At 39.9% G+C, this 18644-nt stretch overlaps 1 protein-coding gene across 1 annotated transcript; it reads right to left on the bottom strand.

Annotated features, from left to right (window-relative positions):
- Positions 1 to 1580: 1580 nt before the first annotated feature.
- LOC138602053 (glycerophosphodiester phosphodiesterase domain-containing protein 5-like) lies at positions 1581 to 16721 on the bottom strand. The gene is made up of 16 exons (XM_069673425.1): positions 16649 to 16721; positions 14803 to 15021; positions 13714 to 13817; positions 11595 to 11688; positions 9986 to 10045; positions 8416 to 8514; positions 8236 to 8329; positions 6614 to 6759; positions 6073 to 6155; positions 5768 to 5918; positions 5221 to 5445; positions 4031 to 4188; positions 3793 to 3940; positions 3598 to 3680; positions 3416 to 3495; positions 1581 to 1774 (listed from the first exon to the last, which is right to left on the bottom strand). Exons 2-16 carry the CDS (start codon positions 14974 to 14976, stop codon positions 1695 to 1697), a joined length of 1779 nt encoding a protein of 592 aa, XP_069529526.1. The 5' UTR covers positions 14977 to 15021; positions 16649 to 16721; the 3' UTR covers positions 1581 to 1694.
- Between the last annotated feature and the right edge of the window lie 1923 nt (positions 16722 to 18644).

Genomic DNA, 18644 nt, shown 5'->3' with positions numbered 1-18644 from the left:
GCAGAGGACTGGAAACCTATCGATTACGGTCAATCAATCAAACCCTTCATCACGCACAGTGTGAATACATGTAAACACACTCATTCATTCACCAACTTCTTTAAATCGTCCCACCGGTGACGATCGAGGCATTTCATTGGTGGTTGACTGTGATGCTGTGATGCCAACGTTTTCCTTCATTTATTATTTATTGGCCCTGTCTTAAAACTCACCTATTTTGCCTTTGACCTTTGACCTTTTCCCACCATCAGCAATTTGGATTTCTTTCTTTAGGCGTTTCACTCCGTTAGCTGTTCCTCTTGTTATCAGCTGTCTTCTTAACTCTGTTACACAAACATTTACAGCTCAGAGACGCACATATTTGCAGAGACGCATTGAAGGCCTGGAGGTGTCCGGCTGAATGATCCAATAAAAATCACGACCAGATTCCCAAAAAGCAGACTAGTTCATTATCTTGACTTCTTGTTTGTCTTATAAGTAGCTTCTTTTTTCAGTCGTGTCCTTATTTATTCTCAGACTTGTTACAAAGCATGAAATATAGACTCACTTTTTTAAATGTGTTTTAGATCTAATCTTTTAATTTAGACAAAAAGGTGATGTTTCACTCAGCAAAATGAGCCCATCAGAACTGTCGTTTCAGTCGGCAGGTGTTTTGTTATTTTTGCCAATTCATGCCGTCAACCTCGGCGACTCTCCTGTGCTGTGAACTGCCTCGAGGCGATCTGGATTTAGACTTTATTTAAATATTACCTGATGATTTTTTTTTTTTTTGCATTGTTAGTCATGTATGTGCGAGGAAACAGACTGTATGTGTGCCACAAACACCCCTTCTTTGTATGTGTTGATCCACTGTAGATGTGACAGCAGGCCCATGTAAACACAGACTGTAGATTTAGACTGACTTTATGCTCTTAAGTCTGTTTTTGTTTTCTAAATGTATAAACCATTAGAGTTGATTTTCAAGTCATAATCAGAATACTTTGTTTATATGAAGGAGGAATTGTTTTATCCATGATGTGACCACATATCCGGATGTAGACGTAAATAAATGACATTTTTCAAAGAGTGCAGAGACGTTATTTTCTTAAATATTGTACTGCTTTGACTAGACAAGGAGCGCGAGGACTACATTAAACATCCAAAACTTGAAAATAATATCCAGAAGTATCCTTTAAAATGATATCGTTGAAAAAATGTTTATAAATATTTTAGTTTTTTTTATTTACAATGTTGTGCACATGGTACTTGGATTTTTTTTTCTTCCCAAAACAGAAGGTCTGCAAATATGCCCCATAAAACCAAAATATGTTATTTTTACACTTTGTTCAACCTGTAGAAAAAACATCCCATGTTTACTTTGTGAATAAGTGAACTTTAGAAGTGCATGGTAATAGATTTTGTTACTGTTGGCTGGTTACAGTTTCTCTGCAAGAATGCAAACACATTTTTTCCCAAAGTATCAAAACAATTTGTTACTGCTTGTTCGGTAACCTTTTAATATCTGAGGTAAAAATCACTACAAACATTCAACCTGAGAGGAACACTGGATTATGTGTGGTATAAAAACGAAGAGATGAAATGCTTCCATCACTTTATTTCATGAAAACAAAGTGCACTTGACAATGTGTTTTTCTGAGATCTTACAGGTTTGGCAGTATGAGGCTCTGTGTTGCCAGGTTGGCTCCTCTCAGATATCAGTGCTCGGTCACGGTTGCCAGGTTGGTCCTCTCTGCCTGGGAGTTAGCGCTGGAGACCGACCAGATATCACTCAACTCTGTAAATGATGATATAAAAATAAGTTATAGTTGACCAAGGACGATAATGGGACTGCTTGAAGTAAAAATTCATGTAAAAGCATTAAGGGACTGAATCGTCCATAATTTCATGATAAAAATAAAGTTTGTTTATTACTGAATAAATAGAATATAAAGAAATAGGGGATACATGCCCGAAGAGATTCTGGTCGATTTCAATGTCAGGACTCCAAATTAGATGTGTAATAATAAACATTCAAAACTATTCATATGGGCAAAGGAGAATCTACATGTTATTTAGTACATTTTACGCTGTTCTACTCGTTATTTCTGCTGCTGCAGCGGTATACATTAGTGATATGAGACAGGGGGGGTTACTGTCTAACTGTACAATGACTATCTGAGATCAGTGCTGACACAAACATCAGTAACACGTTATTAATACAGTCACAGATGATATGTTTTACAACATCGCAGACCTCAGGGGATCAATATTTTGAATACTAAAGAAGTGAGTTTGGGGACGTAAATGACTTCACCCACGAGGGGCAAATATGATGATTGGTCAAATTTGCGGAAAAGTTGCAGCAATTAGCCACAATTGGTCAAGAAAAAGTTGCGGCAATTGGTTGACTTTGCATGATTTCGCAGGAACCCAACTTTGCAACTTCCTGGAGCGACTGGTTTGAACAAAAAAATAAGCAACAAACTCATATCTGAGAAGCTGAAAGTAACACATTTTTTGCTTGAAAATTATCAGCTATAAAATTAGCAAAATAATAAGAATAGCAGAACAGTTGGAGATGATTCTTCTCTAAGCTGACTCATTAAATATTCAACACATCACCTTTAATTCAGAGTTGACTTTTAAATCAAGCCAGCAGTATTAATTATCAAGGTTCGGAACAAGAAATCTGTTTGAACGAGAGGCACTATGAGTGCCGATATTGAGTACAACACCACTGGGACTTTTCACTCTGTGTATCACTCCGCCTCAACCAGGTGTTCTGAATACTGTTAATTAACATTACAGCAGACCGTGTACGTCTACACTGATCAAGCTGGTGCCTCTGAATCACACAGCAGACTCTTACTTCACTGGTTGATGATTAATTAAAACAAATAGATACATGTACGTGATAAAAAACAGCTGATCTGTGATAACCTGTAGACACAGAGTGCAGGAGAATGTTTGGGTTGCTTGGCAACAAAAGTCCAGTTTAGTTCAGTTGTGGAGCTAGTCGAGTTGGTGAAGCAAAAAATAATCTGTTGTTGATTGTTGCTGTTTACTACTATTTACCACTGTTATATAAAAGCAATATCACACTGGAGGTCGTGATGTTGGACTGTATATGATATTGGTCTAGAAATATCAATAAAAATGTATTTTTTCAAGCATGTAAGCAATCAGCAATACGGAATTTTATAGAGTCAAGGGCTTTTAAATTCATGTTTCCTCTTGAATCGACTCTTGATCTTTGTGAATGTGACATTAAAACTCTCATATCTTTAGGATAAAAGCTTAAATGTCGATGAGGCTTACAAGAAAAGGAGTTTTAATCCTGGAAAGACTTTTTCTGTAGGTATAAAATAAGTGTGTGAGTCAAAGAAAACAACACCTCTTGTGTTTAAAAGTAAAATATCTGAATGATGAACCTCACCTGTTTTAAACTTGCTATATGTGCCGTTGTCCGCTGTGATTTTGTTCCCTGAGCTGAAAGCCAGACCTCGCTCTCTCCACCTGGCGAGCAAACACAACATGTTACCACTTTTATCTCCCTTTAGTCAGAATACACACAGGTAGGCACTTCTTTCCTTTTAACTGTGTGTGTGTTTGATTCACCAGTGGAAGATGAAAATGATGAGGATCAGCACAAGGGACACTACATCAGTGAAAATCCACATCAGGTTATACTCATTTGGACTCTGAGAAGCAGAAAAAAGAGAGCTGAGACCTGGTTGAGGTTTCAGCTCCTGTAAGATTTACAAATGTCCAGATATAGTGGTGTAAAAGCTTGAACTATAGTTGATCCGTTACCATGAGGAGGAGGGGGGATCTCATGGTGCTGAGGAGCTGAGGAGCATTGGTGGTGACGGACTGCACTCCAGAGCACCAGGCCAGAGAGAAGAGCCACGGCTGGCTGATCACGTACAGGTTAGTGCTGATGTTCACTGCAGCGTACTCTCTGCACACACAGGAGGAGACAAGTCAAGTTAAATGCACACATAGAAATACACAAACACACACACACACACACACACACACACAGTGGTACCTGATGAGCTGAGAGGACATGGAGCTGTAGTGCAGGTTGAGTTTGACGATGTTGTTGATCTGGAGCTCCTCGAGAGTAAGCCGGCTGCCTGATGTCTGCTGGAGCTCAGGATCCATCTCCTGAACGAGAGCTCGCAGGTCTGACGGCAGCCACAGCACCTGATGGAGGAAGTTAAGGAAATATCCAGAGTTATTACTAAAGTTAGAGTAATTAAAGTATAACTATGAAAAAGTTATTATAGGTTTAAAAGTTAAAGTAATCGATGCAGAAAAATGTCACTTGTGACTGTTTTTCTATGATATATTACATCATTGTAACATAATTAGATTATTATAACTCATGCAACTCAAGGCTTTTACTGCAGGATTTTACAGCTGCAGTTTGTTGAGGTGGAACTTATAAACTTATAAACTTATAAACTGAATAAATTCGGCGCATTGCCGAAGTGGTTGCCATAGGTTACACATAATAATATGCATAGCGTCGCCCCGTCCATTAACGGATTGGCTGCTTAAGTTTGTGACGTCTCAAACCTGCCAATCTGAAAACGTGTTGTTCAGCCTGTCCTTGTTACACTGCAGTTTAAAAGCAGACAGGCCCAGCTGACTGCTTATGTTGTCCCTGATATGTCTTGTAGCACATGAAAAACACCACATGGAGATGTTTACAATGCTTGAGTGGGTCTTTAATTAAAAGGAAAAGCAAGCTACTTCTTGCATTTTTCAAGCTTTATATTCTGTCAATCTACTATTCAGTGAAGTAACTTAAGCTGTCAGATGCAAGAAGTATATTTCACAATGTAAAGAAAGAGTAAACAAAGTAGCATGAGAAGGTAACTCAAGTACTCAAATTTGTTCTGAAGTACAGTACTTGTTAAAAAATCATGTGTATGTTTTTGGTATTAATATGCTTTAGTTACATGTGGTCAAGGATGAGTCAAACTGTTTTGGAACATGTAATAAGATTTCTTAACTGAGTTTGGTGTGGCACAGACGAGAATATAAAATGTACAGTAAACTTTTACTTCTGTAGTTAATATTTAGTTGAAACCACAATAAGTTGAACAAAAATAACAAGTGACAATTAATCATTTCTAAGCTGTAATGAGGATTTTTGGCCACTCGGGGGCAGCAGAAACATGTGACAGTATAGAGACATATTGAGCTGATATGGTAAATCGTTTCACTCACCTGTGAGGAGCGGAAGGAGGACTCGTTCTGGATGACCTCCAGCGTGCGTTGGATCCAGGTGTCTCTGTACGGGTGACCTCTGGGGGGACGGTAGAGGTCAAAGATCACCAGTTTGTCTTTCTTGGCAGCCAGCTGGAGGAAGGCCTGCAGGCTGCACACTGGTTGTTTCTCTGCCCGCAGACGGTCCTCCGCTCCCAGAGAGCCGGCTGTTCCGAACGGATCGTGCTGGAAAAGGAAACCATCAATACTTGATCAATACTTTGACATAACATGCAGGACAACGTGTTCCCCTACTGCCGGCTGCTTTTATAGAAGAGCTGTTGTGATCAGGAATTAGTTTATTATTAATAACAACCATTACTCACGTTATATATATTTACTACCTTAAATCTGCTACTGTGGCTTTTTGAACTTCTATAATTTCCCAAACGCACTTCTTTTATTCGCATTCTTACATGTATGTTTTTGAATATGTCAGTGGTGGAAGACAAACAAATTAACTCAATACATTACTACAACAGCATATTTTTAACAGTGCGTGACTCACAGAGAGGAACCAGGCCCCGGCGTTCAGGCTATCCAGCTCGGCCCAGGTGAACATGGCAGCAGGGTGGTCGGTCCGGTTGGGGAAGACCTCGTGGATGTTGGTGGTCCGTCGCAGAGTGTAGTCATGCATCAGGAAGGGAACTCCGTCAAAGCTACAGCCATAACATGACAACAACATTGACTGGTGACGTCACAACATTGTTTTATTAAAAACTGTAACACACAGCAAAGCTGCAAAGTATCAATAAAAACAATGTTTGATTTTACTAAAAGGCCAATAATGCCAATAGTGAGCTGCTGACTGACCTGATAGTGACATCCGTCTCCAAACCTTTACTTCCTGCTTCTGCAGCCTTCTCAAACGACATTAGTGTGTTTTCCGGAGCGAGCTGAAAATACACAAGATAAACAAAAAAAAGAGAATAAATATTTTGAAATACGTTCATCACACTAGCAGGACATTCACATGTTGTAACTTGCCTTCGTCAGTAATTGTAAGGATTATTCAAGTGTAAATTTAGCAAGTATTATGTTAAGTCCAGCTTACAGAATTGAAAGGGAAATATTGTCTAAGGATCCAAACAACTGAGACAGGAAGGATGTTAGCAGAGTTTCTGAGTCCAAACATCAGGCCTACACAGCCTGTGTTTCATACGAGACTGCTCTCCATGGGATTTAGTCTTGTTTCTAAGCTCTAAAATCGTATGTAGAACAGAGGATCAGGTGAAAAGGGCGGCCTCCAGTAAGGCATACTGACTGGAAACACTGTGGGAAAAAAATAAGAGTACTAAAGACCACGCTTGCTATTTTTTTTATTGTCTCGTTAAGTTAATAGTTTCCTGCTCACCATGGGTGCTCCTCTGTGGCCAAGGAGGGCCGGTGCAGGGCCCAGGGTCCCCTCCTCTTTGATACAAGGAGAGTACAAACCGAGGGGCACCAAGTAAAGAGCCGACAGGACGGTCAGGTAGACCCCCAAGATCAGACCCCGCCTCACTGAAACACAAACACACAGGAAGTCAAAGTAGTGACTCTGTGTGTGTTTTCTTTAACGTTTCCTGAGACAGTCATCAAAAACATAGTGGCAACTCCTCCTGCTCCTACTACTACTACTCATCCTCCTCCTCCAGCTACCACTACTAGTTCTCCTCCTCCTACGAGTACTCCTACTACTCCTACAACTACCATTACTAATACTACTCCTCCTCCTCTGTATGAGGATTCCTCCTCCTCCTCCTCCTCCTCCATATGACGATTCCTCCTACTCCTCCTACGTATGAAGATTCCACCTCCTCCTCCTTCTCCTCCGTATGAAGATTCCTCCTCCTCCTCCTTCTCCTCTGTATGAAGATTCCTCCTCCTCCTCCTCTGTATGAAGATTCCTCCTCCTCCGTATGACGATTCCTCCTCCTCCTCCGTATGAAGATTCCTCCTCCTCCTCCTCCTTCTCCTCTGTATGAAGATTCCTCCTCCTCCTCCTCCGTATGAAGATTCCTCCTCCTCCTCCTCCTCCTCCTCCTCCTCTGTATGAAGATTCCTCCTCCTCCTCCCTCCCTCCTCCTCCTCCTCTGTATGAAAATTCCTCCTCCTCCTCCTCCTCCTCCGTATGAAGATTCCTCCTCCTCCTCCTCCTCCTCCTCAGTATGAAGATTCCTCCCCCTCATCGTCCTCCTCCTCCTCTGTATGAAGATTCCTCCTCCTCCTCGTCCTCCTCAGTATGAAGATTCCTCCTCCTCGTCCTCCTCCTCAGTATGAAGATTCCTCCTCCTCCTCCTCCTCCTCCTCCTCTGTATGAAGATTCGTCCTCCTCCTCTGTATGAAGATTCGTCCTCCTCCTCGTCCTCCTCCTCAGTATGAAGATTCCTCCTCCTCCTCGTCCTCCTCAGTATGAAGATTCCTCCTCCTCCTCCTCCTCCGCCTCCTCCGTATGAAGATTGCTTTTGTACTTAAGACTTTAAATGCACCGTTGTTTCTTTTAACCAAGTTTTCCAACACTGTTAAATGCTACTTTTACTTCATTAAACATCTCAATACTTCTGTCACCATAACACAACTTGATGTTCAACAGGTTTTAAAGTAAATGGCTTTAAAACTAAGTGACATAATTTTTATATGGTTTTAGGGCATATTTGATTTGTTTTTTTAAAAAGGTGTATAAGGCAAATAGGTTGATCATTTTTCTTGCGTACAGTGAGATGAACAGATCAAAGTAAACAAAAGATTTCACCTTTATGTCTGGTCAAACTGGAAAATAACGGTGGGTTTTGTTACCTTTCTTTGAACATGAAGCTGGAGCCATTACAGCGTTAGCTTAGCACAGTGACCTGACATGACATCTCAAATAACTCTCCACAAGGAGATGACGAGGCATATTTGCCAATATGATCCAACATGCTTTGTGATCTACAGAATGCTTGTTGATTCACCCGCACTGAACTTTAATGCAAATCAAGTGCGTAACACAAAACTCACCTCGGCTGTTCATGCGAAAGAAATGCAGAGCAATTGGCCAAGCCAGCGCCGTCATCAGCAAGACTCCGCCCACATGTAAATAAGGTGCTGTGATCTGTCAGGACACAAAGCACAGTCAGGTATCAGCAGTGGATAAAGAGAGCAAGTGTTAAGGACAGGTATGAGGATGAGGAGAGTCACCTGGAAGGAAAGTTGCAACGTCTTCCATTCTTTACTCCAGAGGTCAGACAACACGGCGGTGGCTACGATGGAGAAAGTCAAGCTCACCAGGATCCCAATCTGACAACGAGGAAAACAGGAAATAAAAGTTGCAGTTACGACGTCAGCCATTTCTACATATGTGAAAAATGTTAAATCTCTTTCATGGAATATCCAGACTTAAGTCTAGACAGCAAAAAAAACACATGAAATGCAATAATTTGTCCGTAAAGTATCCACAAAAATCTGAGTGAAAATAAACGTTCAAAACTACTAGAAAACCTTGTTGAAAAACGGCTCATTTGGCTGTTCAGACCATTTCTCAGGACTGTGTAAGCGTGGCAGATCCCGTTTTGATTGACACCTGCCAGGTCCGCCTTTCCGCGTTCTCATGGCAATTGTCAACACAACAATGGCGCATGGGGAAGCAGTGTTTCCTCTAGAATTTTTTTCAGCAGCAGGGTAGAGGGTTTGTTGTGCCACCCAGGTATGTGCGCATGCACACATCATATCAAAACTATTGCTAAAAAAATGAATTTGATTAATTACAGGCTTTGTAATTAATTGATTCCAATTGATCTCTATATCAATGATTTCTGTGAGAAGCACATCACATGTAGACTCTCAGTCTGCATTACCCTCTTTCTAGATGGTTATTTCTTACTTCCACACACTCTCTTCTTCACCTTATTAAGTCGTAATTCACAAACTACTTTAATCTGATCACTTTGCTTTGCTACAATCACTCCAACACACCTGCACCTCTGCTCTCTGCACAGCTGCTTGCCCCGCCCCCCTCTTTCTTTCTGTCTGTCTCTCTGTCTGCTGTGTTGACTGTCTTCATTGGCAGTCTGTTTAATTAGTTAAGTTAAATATTGCCCCTCGCAATTCAGTTCTCACAGCACGTCAGCCGTGTGTGCACGTCACTGACATAGCGATCAAAACGATCGATCATTACCAAATTACATCTGCACCTTTTATAAGCTTTATGAACAGTGACAATCAATGTATTTACAGTAGGGACGTACGGAGTTAGATAGACAATATCTCCTCATTTCACTACAAAATTGTGCAGCTCGTTGGAGACAGATCACCTGGGAGCTGAAAGAGCGCACAGCAGATAATGGCACGTAGATTGTTTACATTGCATATTGAACTGCATATGATTGTGTGTGGACAGAGAGCGTCCAATGTCAGCGAAGCGGCGCGGACCCTCTTTTGCCTTTAGAAGTAAACTGGTCCCACTGTTTACTTGGTTGCCAAGACTTGATGTCCTGTGACTCCTATCACTGTTTCAGTGCTCTTCCTCAACGAGGAGAGGATGGACGACCTTTGATTTGGAGTGGAAATCTCCACAGAGTTGTTTAATTGCAAATTCAGGACACGTTATCGCTACAGTTCTGTGGCGGCGGGCCACATAGTTAGAAGCATTTTGTGGATTTGGGTTTCCAGGGGCTTTAAAGCAATAATACTGGGATTGCCAGACCTTATTTACTTTATATCAACACATTCCTTCTGAGGCAGATGTTTGACCTGGAAGAGTTGCAGTTACCTTGTGACTCCAATGTAAACGAAGCTTCTGGCCTTCTGACAGCAAACACACAGCCAGCAGCTGCACAGAAGAGCAAGACACACATACATTAGACTGTATCTATTCAGCCTGATAAGATTATTCATCACACCTAAAGTAGACATTCTTGTATCCTGTTTAAATAGTTTGACATCTGGGGAATGTGCTTTTTGCTGATAGTTAAGATTAGGACATTGATCTCACATCAAGCTACAGGTGAGAGATTGATAGCTTAGGTTATTACAGGGCTGTGTTAAATACTTGATTCTGATTGGTTGATTACGGCATTCTGATGACTGCTAATTCTATATAGACCATTGCTAGGGATGCAGCTCTAATTACACAATCCGAACTGTAATCATATCAATCTGCCAAAAGAAGTCCGTTAAATTTGACGTCAGTCTATTTGTAGAGGGGAAAAAAAGAAAAGAGACAAAGACAGCTAAGAGAAAGCAATAAAGGTTAAAGGATGCCAAACCTGAAGGCTACCACTGAGAGGTCTATAAACATGAAGACGGCACATGAAGTAACCAGGAAAGGGAACACAGTACGGGATACGCCGGTGTTGAGAAAACCTCAATTAGCTGCTGCGATGATTCCTGCGGTCCCGTTCACCGTGTCTTTCTTCACCATCAGAGGAAAGGTTTCCATTTAATGTGAGTAATAACAGCTAGCTTAGCTTATTTTAAGAAGGGTACAGAGTTAACCGTTGCTATGGACGCAGCTCTCACTGTGAGTGTAATGGACTATTTTTTAACGGAAAATAAATGATTTCAAATCAATATACTGTGTCAAAAAAATGTTTTCGTAAGTAAATAGGGGGAAACGGCTAGTCTTGCACCATCTAAAGTTCAATAATACACCTATTTGAGCACCTCTTAGGCTCACTCGTGACCCCATTAGAAACTCCTCTTAATAAAATGCAGTCCAGAAATGAGTCGGTAGCCTATTGGTCACATCATGTTGACATGTTTTCCTTTATCCTTCTTAACTGTTACTACTCATTAAAAAAAATACATCATCTTAAAAAACTCCTGTACGACATCATGTTTATTATGACCCAAACTGTAAACATACAACTGAATTGAATTGTAAGTTGGAAAGCTGACAAACTCCATAAAAAAAAACTGTAGAATTAATGTCTTTGCTTTTGGATTTAATTGCATCAGATTGTCGGGTGTATTTTGAGAGAACATCGCTCCCTGTGCACCAAAAATGTCTGTTTTTAATCTACAAAAAGACATTCAAAGTAAACAACATCACATCCAGTAATCTCAGGTTGTGTTCGAGGCATATTTATGAACAGAGTTAGGCCATTTCCCTCTTTTTCCACATACTTCCAGACTAAGCTAATCGCCTCTTGGCTGTAGCTCCAGACTTAGCAGACAGGCTTGATCCAACCCTTTGCAACAAAACAAACAAGCCAGTTTTCTTTAAAAAATTGCCCAATTGTATTACAAAATCCCAAATATTAACTGTCTTTAAATGTGAGGAGTTGCATTTCATCAGAACAGAGCTGTAGCAAATATAATATAAAGTGTCATTTGCCATTTGGCTCTTTTACCACAGCTAACCGATATATGAGTCTTACCATGAGTACAGTGATGTAGGTGAAGAAGCCTGCAGCGATGACCAGCAGCACCACAGACCAAGGAAACCAGAAGCCAAGGTTCCCAAAGTTAAACCTGCACATTCATAGGAAAAAACAGAAGGGTGTTAGAGACAAAAAAACAGGACACGATGAACAAAGTTGACATACAGTCCAAAACAGAATATGTGCAGCGAGAGACAAACAAGGTGTCAAGGAGAATGGGGATTATGGTCTCAATGGTCAACTGTCCCATTGCCACCTTAATGCTAACAATACATCAGAGTTTAAAGAGGGGGTATTATGCTGTAATGGAGTAATCCCCAGGCTTCTCAGCTCAGTCTGCAGGCTGCTGTGAACGACAGGTTTCAGACAGTTTTTTCTACACGCTGCATTTTGTGATGTCACAAAGAGCAGCCTCAGCAGGCTTCAGAGAGCTGGCCAATAAGAAGACAGTGGGCTTGTAGGGGTGGGTTTTTTTTAAAGAGACAGAGCTGACAGGGTCGTTATAGGCAGAGGCTGTAACTTGGCAATGACTTCACATAAGAAGGGACGAGTGACATTTTTCTTACTCAAAACTACACTGTTTAACAAACCTGTTCTCTTTGTGTTAAAGCGATCAATATTGTCATTATTTGTTTCTCTATTGATTAAAAAAAAAAAGCACTGAATCACAGACGGGTCTCTTGTTTCATTTTTATTTTTTAAAATAACGTTTATACTTGTGTACAAGCTTTATACAACATGGATTTTAACTGTGGCAGAGCTGCTCGATGGAGCAGGCGAGCTAACATTAGCGGTGGCTGCAGCATCACGTCGGCCTCGGCATCATCGACTGCAGACAATTCTGTAAAAACACAATGAGAACAATGAACAAAACGTTTCCATTGCACACAATGCTTGCCTAGTAGTCAAATGTTAAGTGACGTTAGTTTATGAGCCAGTGGCAAAATGTAGCACATTAGTAGCATGCTAACGCTAGCAAGCTAGCTAGCTGTCAGTGAGCTAACATTACCCAAATATAACTACAGGGTTTAACGTAACATCGATTTGAAAATGAGTAGAACGCCGAACACAGCCTAGTAATGCATGTCTGTTAACAAGGCAAACAAAAACATAACTTACCTTTATCAGTAGAGCTCTGAGTGTAACGAGTCCACCACCATCGACTCTACGACCGTCACCGAGTTTAAAGCCCTGGTGAGTCGGCACGCCGGTCTGTCACCGAGCACCAAACTGCAAGGAGGCAGCTTGTCTCCTCGGCCGACCACTGCTTCGCATTTATATCCATAACCTTCCTTGTTTTGTGTAACTGAATGTAGAAAAACGGACACTATCGTTTGGTTTGTCTCTTTGGTCACGGCAACCCCGCCCCTCGCCCCTGACGTAAGTGGTTCGTGGTTCTAGACCAGGAAAGAGTTGGGGCCGCTCTGGAACCTGTTTTCCTGGCGGGAGCCGGTCCATTTTCAGTCGAAACACAAAAAAGTGGTTCGCAATTGAGCACCGGCCCGGAACCGGCCGTGAAACTGCCTTGGTGGAAAAGGGGTAAGTGTGAGTTTTTTTAACTGTAAGTTATGCTAAGCTACTCTAGAGGTATCACAGAGTGAAATATGAGGCTTTAAATTAGCATAATACCCCCCCCCTCCCTCCCTCCCAGATGAATATGACAGAAAATAATACAATTAATATATTAAAACACAATAACTAAAAATAGAAAAAGAAAAGTTGTAATTCATTGTTCTAATTTTGTGTTTATGTGTATGTGTGCGTGTTCCACTGGCTGTCCTGTCCTGGCTCCAGTGTGTAACTTGAACTTGAACTGACTTCATGAACAAATCAAGAGCGTAACCCACATTTCCCCAAAATTTCCCGATGGACAGAAAACCAACAACCACACAACGTCCTGAAAAAAACCCCCTCATTATTCTGAAACCAGAATGCACTCCCTCAGCAGTTGTTAGTTCAGTGTCTCCTGTGCAACTCTGGGATAAAATGAGGGTTATTCAGGGTACCAAAGCTCATTTTTGGCCCAGGAACCTACAGGTTATAGCTACAAGCGATGTTCATGTATGCAATAATTACAGATGATTACACTATAAACTCCAAGTGTTCCTCCACCCACCAGTCAAAGTCATTGTAGTCGTTCTTCGCTTGTCCCCAGAAGTATAGAAACACCAGCGTTAAGCAGAAAGCCGCCACGAGCAGAGCAAAGCTGACACCTTCCAACTGTCAACACATGAAACACACGTAGCTTTAAACAGCCGTTTAACACAGAACATGTGCTTTTTCCCCTTTTATTGCCCTGTTTCAAAGCAGATAGGAGGACTGATCTTTGACCTCTACGGAGAGAGGACTTTAATCAGGAAAAGCTCTTTAAAAAGGTTTAACTTGATTATAAAAGAAGAAGAAACTCTGGTGTCACTGTGAGCAGTTTATATCAGCAACACTAGTTGCACTGCACTATTGGTTTATCTTTTTTCATTTTGAAGATTTTAATTACAAATATTTGTCAATAAGGCAAAGACAAAAGGAACATGTAAAAAAAAAGAGAAATGTTTTTTTTGTCCTTCCCTGTTCTGTTAATCACCCAATGACATCTTAGATTTGTCTTGTGGATTTGTGTTACGGTTCCCTTATTTAGTCTTTTATATAATCCATTTAAGAAATCAGGTCATAACAGAGGTTAGTATTGTACTGTATTTATGATTTTATTTTCTGTGTTTCTGTGTGTTTCTTTATCATTTCCTGTCTGTATTATGCTTGTTTTTGTCTTGCATAATGGAAATTGAGTTGTTGTTTTTTTTAAAACTCCAATAAAAATAGGTTCTTTATAAATCAAAATAAATCAAAGTAAAAGATAAACTCATCTTGCAAAGGGATTCTGGTGTGTAGGAAGTTCTTTGAGTGTGTATCTCTTTAAACTGACTTTTATTGATTTTGCTGTAATAGAGCCTGTACTTTACAGAAAATATTCTATGTACTGTTACTCCAATACATTTATCAGACAGTTAATCAAAGTTAGGTTTCATAATAAAGATGTTAATATTCTTTCACCGAAACATTTAACATTTTCTCCAGACTTTTATTTCGGGAAGATTGTAGAGCACACTAGAACTGTGTGGGAACTAAAACTCTCCCTTAAAACCCCAAATAAATGTTTTTGCGGACGAACTGGACCAGACGAGACACAGTTCACTTCTTGTTTTCTGACCTTGTTGCAGCAGCATTCTCCCGGCTGAGTGAGGCTCCTCTCGTAGCGTCTCCACCGGCAGCCGTACAGGCCGATCAGACACGACACCAGAGGTTGATGCTCGTAGCGTCGCACAAGTTTAGCACGAAGACCTCGCAGCCGGCCGAACTGCAGCTGGGACAATGTGGACGCCATGGCTCACACTTAGACTGACACACCTTACATCCTGCTCACACAGACCTGAAACATAGAAGCACAACACAATTATATGTTATTCATTATATACCACCAAAATACTCCATTATGACATTATAATGAAATGATACTTTGTGCAATGACTATAAAGTTGAATCTAATCTAATAAAGTGCATGTGTAGTGGCTTTATGTATGAATAATAAATAAATGGTAGAATACAGTAAGATATATACAGTATGAGTGTTATGAAACACTGCAGCAGTGTTATGTTACAAGAAATGCTAATAGTCGGGCATTATATACGGAATAAAAAGCAAGAGGTAGGATACATATTTAATAAACTATTAATCAGATATGTACATTAAAGACAGTAGTATCAATATGAAGATATATATATATAAGAATATTCTTTAATTAAGACACTGCATTTGATCATGTTTATGTGCAGACAACAAAAACAGCTTCATCTGCACAAAATAATTATAAAACCAAAAAATGTCTTTAAATCTTTGAGATCTTACAATAAACAGTCTCAGCAGGAAATTTGTTTAAACTTGGCTAAACAAAGCAAAAACTTTGGAACTTCCAAAAGTTATTGTAGACTATTGCTACGGTTTGTTTTTGTTTTCTTATGCAGGAAATCCCCAGAAATGTCTCTCTAGCTGTTCTGCTGAGTTCCCAGAGAGGTAGTTTCAGATTTGCCCAGACCTCATGAGTTTGTTTTGTCCTCCACTTTAAGGGTTTCCTCTTCACATGTGGCAGCTCTTGTGCAACTCAGGTGTGTTTCAGGTCATTATCTTTGCTGGAGAGCAAAGGACAAGTAAGCTAGTTGTAATCCTGCCACACTGATGACTGTCTGTTTTTATGGCAATTTGTGCGCACACATAGTATAGTAATATAAAGCATAAATCATAATATAAAATCTGTTGTTTTCACACCTGCACTACTGCAGTTTGTAGTTCTGTTCTGTTGGGGTCATTTGAACCAGTACCTCTGTATTTGTGCAGTGCCTGACACAAGGGCTACTGTTGTAAAAGATTATAAACTCGTGATTTACACAAACAAACTCTTAAGATAACAACCTGTTGTTTACATGAAGAATATTCTGCAATGAAGCAACAATTTAAGACTTGCATGATTAATATGTTCAGTGATGTTTACAGTCTGACAAAAACAAAGCTGTGTCACACGTTGCTATGCAGGTGCTGTTGGACAAAGAAAACCTGCCAAATTCTGTTAAATTATTGAACAGGCAAGTGTTGTCTTTAAACATAGCACAATTGTAGACTGTCACTGTCGTTGTTTTGCTACATTATACAACCATTTGATCGTCAAAGGTTCTCTTTATGGCATATCAACAATTTGCAGATGCAGTTTGCACCTTTATTTAGGTGTTGAATGTTGGCCGAATTAAAGTGTGCATTTTAATCATTCGAACAAACCGTTAATCGGGTATGATTAGTCATCTGTCTTGGCCAACAAGCATGACAATGACAAAATCGCTTATTTTTATAATTCGGCCTGGTGGCACACTCTCCATTAGGAGAAAAGACGGGACCTATTGGGGAGCTGATCATCACCAATTACACGTCGATGGCACAAAGAATATCCAGTAGATCTGATGAGAGCTTTTATTATTCGGATATCAACATGTAGGGTCAGTTATCCTACCTCCAGGTACCCTCCAGGTTGGTTAAGGGCCGAGAAGAAGCCGCAGTGCGCTGTTCGTCCTCGGTTACCCGACGTGTAGCAGGTGGACTCGGAGGATGAGTTCTGTCAAGCTAATAGGAGTTACGTACACAAACACCGGAAACAAATACTTTGCCTTGGAAAATACATTACCAGATTTTTTAAACAGGAGCCTTTATTCAGCATTTCTGGGTCACATAAACGAACATAAGAGTCCTATAAAAGCAACAATAGCATTTTAGATAGCGTAGCTTTCTGGAAGGCTTCATTTTAACGTAACTGAATGTAATGTAACTTTTACATTATCTGCCAGCATATGGGCCGTACTGCAAAGAGAACATTTTAAATCAAACGCAAAAAAACATTGTTATTTATCTTTGAATGTATTGTGGCTCAATATGTCAGATAAATACATTTCGACTTTGGGAAAGGTAAGATTCGCACGAAATTCCTTAACGTAAGTAGTTTTATTTTGAAAATTGTAGCGGAAGTCAATATATCATACATTTGTTAGCGCTTTACACAAGCTCCTGTTGATGCCTTTCACCTCTGTATGACCGACTGCCACCTGTTGCCACAGTGATGCAAACACACTTCAACGTCAGGTGAGTCCAGGTAAAGACACATTTATATAAAAATAAGGATTTCCTCCATTATCCATGATGGTAAAAGAAAAGGCTAAAGGAAGCAAACACAAAACATGGCTGATATAGACAGCTAGCAACAGGTATTTGTTATAAAACATTAATTTTCTCTTGTAGCTCTGACCAATAAATTATATTTTGTGAGGTGGATCTCAACATTTTAAACATCTTTATAAAGATCAAAATAAATAAATCATCTTTATAAGAAAAGACTGAAAGGTAGGTCAGGATAGGATGTGGTACAGTTGAGTTTATTAACTTGAATTTTAATGGAATGCCCTGTGTTTAGATTTCTACAAATCCGACAGTTTTAGCTTTTTTAATTACTTATAGATCAGAAGAAATACAGCCTATTTCCAAACACACTTAAGCAATAATAATTTTGTTAATTACATTTACTTTTTTACCAAGAACTGATTAATTTTAAGGCAAGCATACAGTCATCACTCCATTTTTAAATCTATGAAACAAACGTCGAGAAAAAAAAATTCCAAAAAGTATTAACACTTTAATGTAAAATAGGCCCTGGAAAATAAAATATTAAAGCTCATTCGAAAGGGACAAATTTAGGGTACATTCAACTAATTCAAAGTGTTACAAACATTAGAGTAATGCAATTTACAAAACAAAAAGAGGTCGCACACACCTGGTTAAAGGCTTTGGTTGGTTCAGGTCCCACTGCTGGTCCTGTCTGATAATATAAGACAGAAGTTCCCTACAAAAACATAACTCAAATACCAGGAATTCCACACATCCCAGGAAAATTCAACATTTTCATGGAGGAAGCAAAGTATGTCAGAGCCGGTCAATACCAGCACCACAGCCTGTTCAAACTATACTGAGCTGCTATTGGTTATTGCAATACTTGGTCCACACTGAAATATCTGAACTACTTCTTCAATACTTCTATTTTGACCCTGATGAAATTATGGATAGGGTTAGGGTTAGAAAAATCCAAATCCAAAGTATGACGTGCATTTCCAAGGGCCTTGTCCTTCTTCAGCTCCACTACAGTACCAACAGTATTTAACATTAGCTAATGGTAGCTTAAACAGGAGTCTGCTAACACTGACAAACATCCAGCATATGCAGCCACAAAGTCCAACAGAAGCTTGCACTAAAATGTTATCTTGCGCAGACCACCTGAAAAGCCTTGGGCAAAAACAAGGGTGAACATTGGGGCTGACCCTAGTTTTTTGCCAGGGCTTTGTTAGCTAACTTTAGGCTGTTGCTGACTTGCTATTGTAGCAAATGGTACATTTTCTAGCTTATTTTATATTTTCTACATAGCTAAGTTACAGCTAACTAGCTAAACTGTGCTGGCTTGAATGCTA

Source organism: Semicossyphus pulcher, unplaced genomic scaffold (genome assembly GCF_022749685.1).
Source record: "Semicossyphus pulcher isolate SPU_LCO1_2020_fin unplaced genomic scaffold, fSemPul1.0.p SCAF_10, whole genome shotgun sequence".
Lineage (NCBI taxonomy): Eukaryota > Metazoa > Chordata > Actinopteri > Labriformes > Labridae > Semicossyphus > Semicossyphus pulcher.
This window is presented reverse-complemented; position numbering and strand designations above follow the sequence as displayed.

Bases quoted from the DNA above. Each gene is read 5' to 3' on its own strand.
- LOC138602053 (XM_069673425.1), bottom strand. From the start codon at position 14,976: ATGGCGTCCACATTGTCCCAGCTGCAGTTCGGCCGGCTGCGAGGTCTT. The intron at 8,330-8,415 runs GTGACTCTCCTC...GTGTCCTGACAG, and splicing joins CGTTGCAACTTTCCTTCCAG to ATCACAGCACCTTATTTACA. The intron at 5,919-6,072 runs GTCAGTCAGCAG...TTATGGCTGTAG, and splicing joins GAGACGGATGTCACTATCAG to CTTTGACGGAGTTCCCTTCC.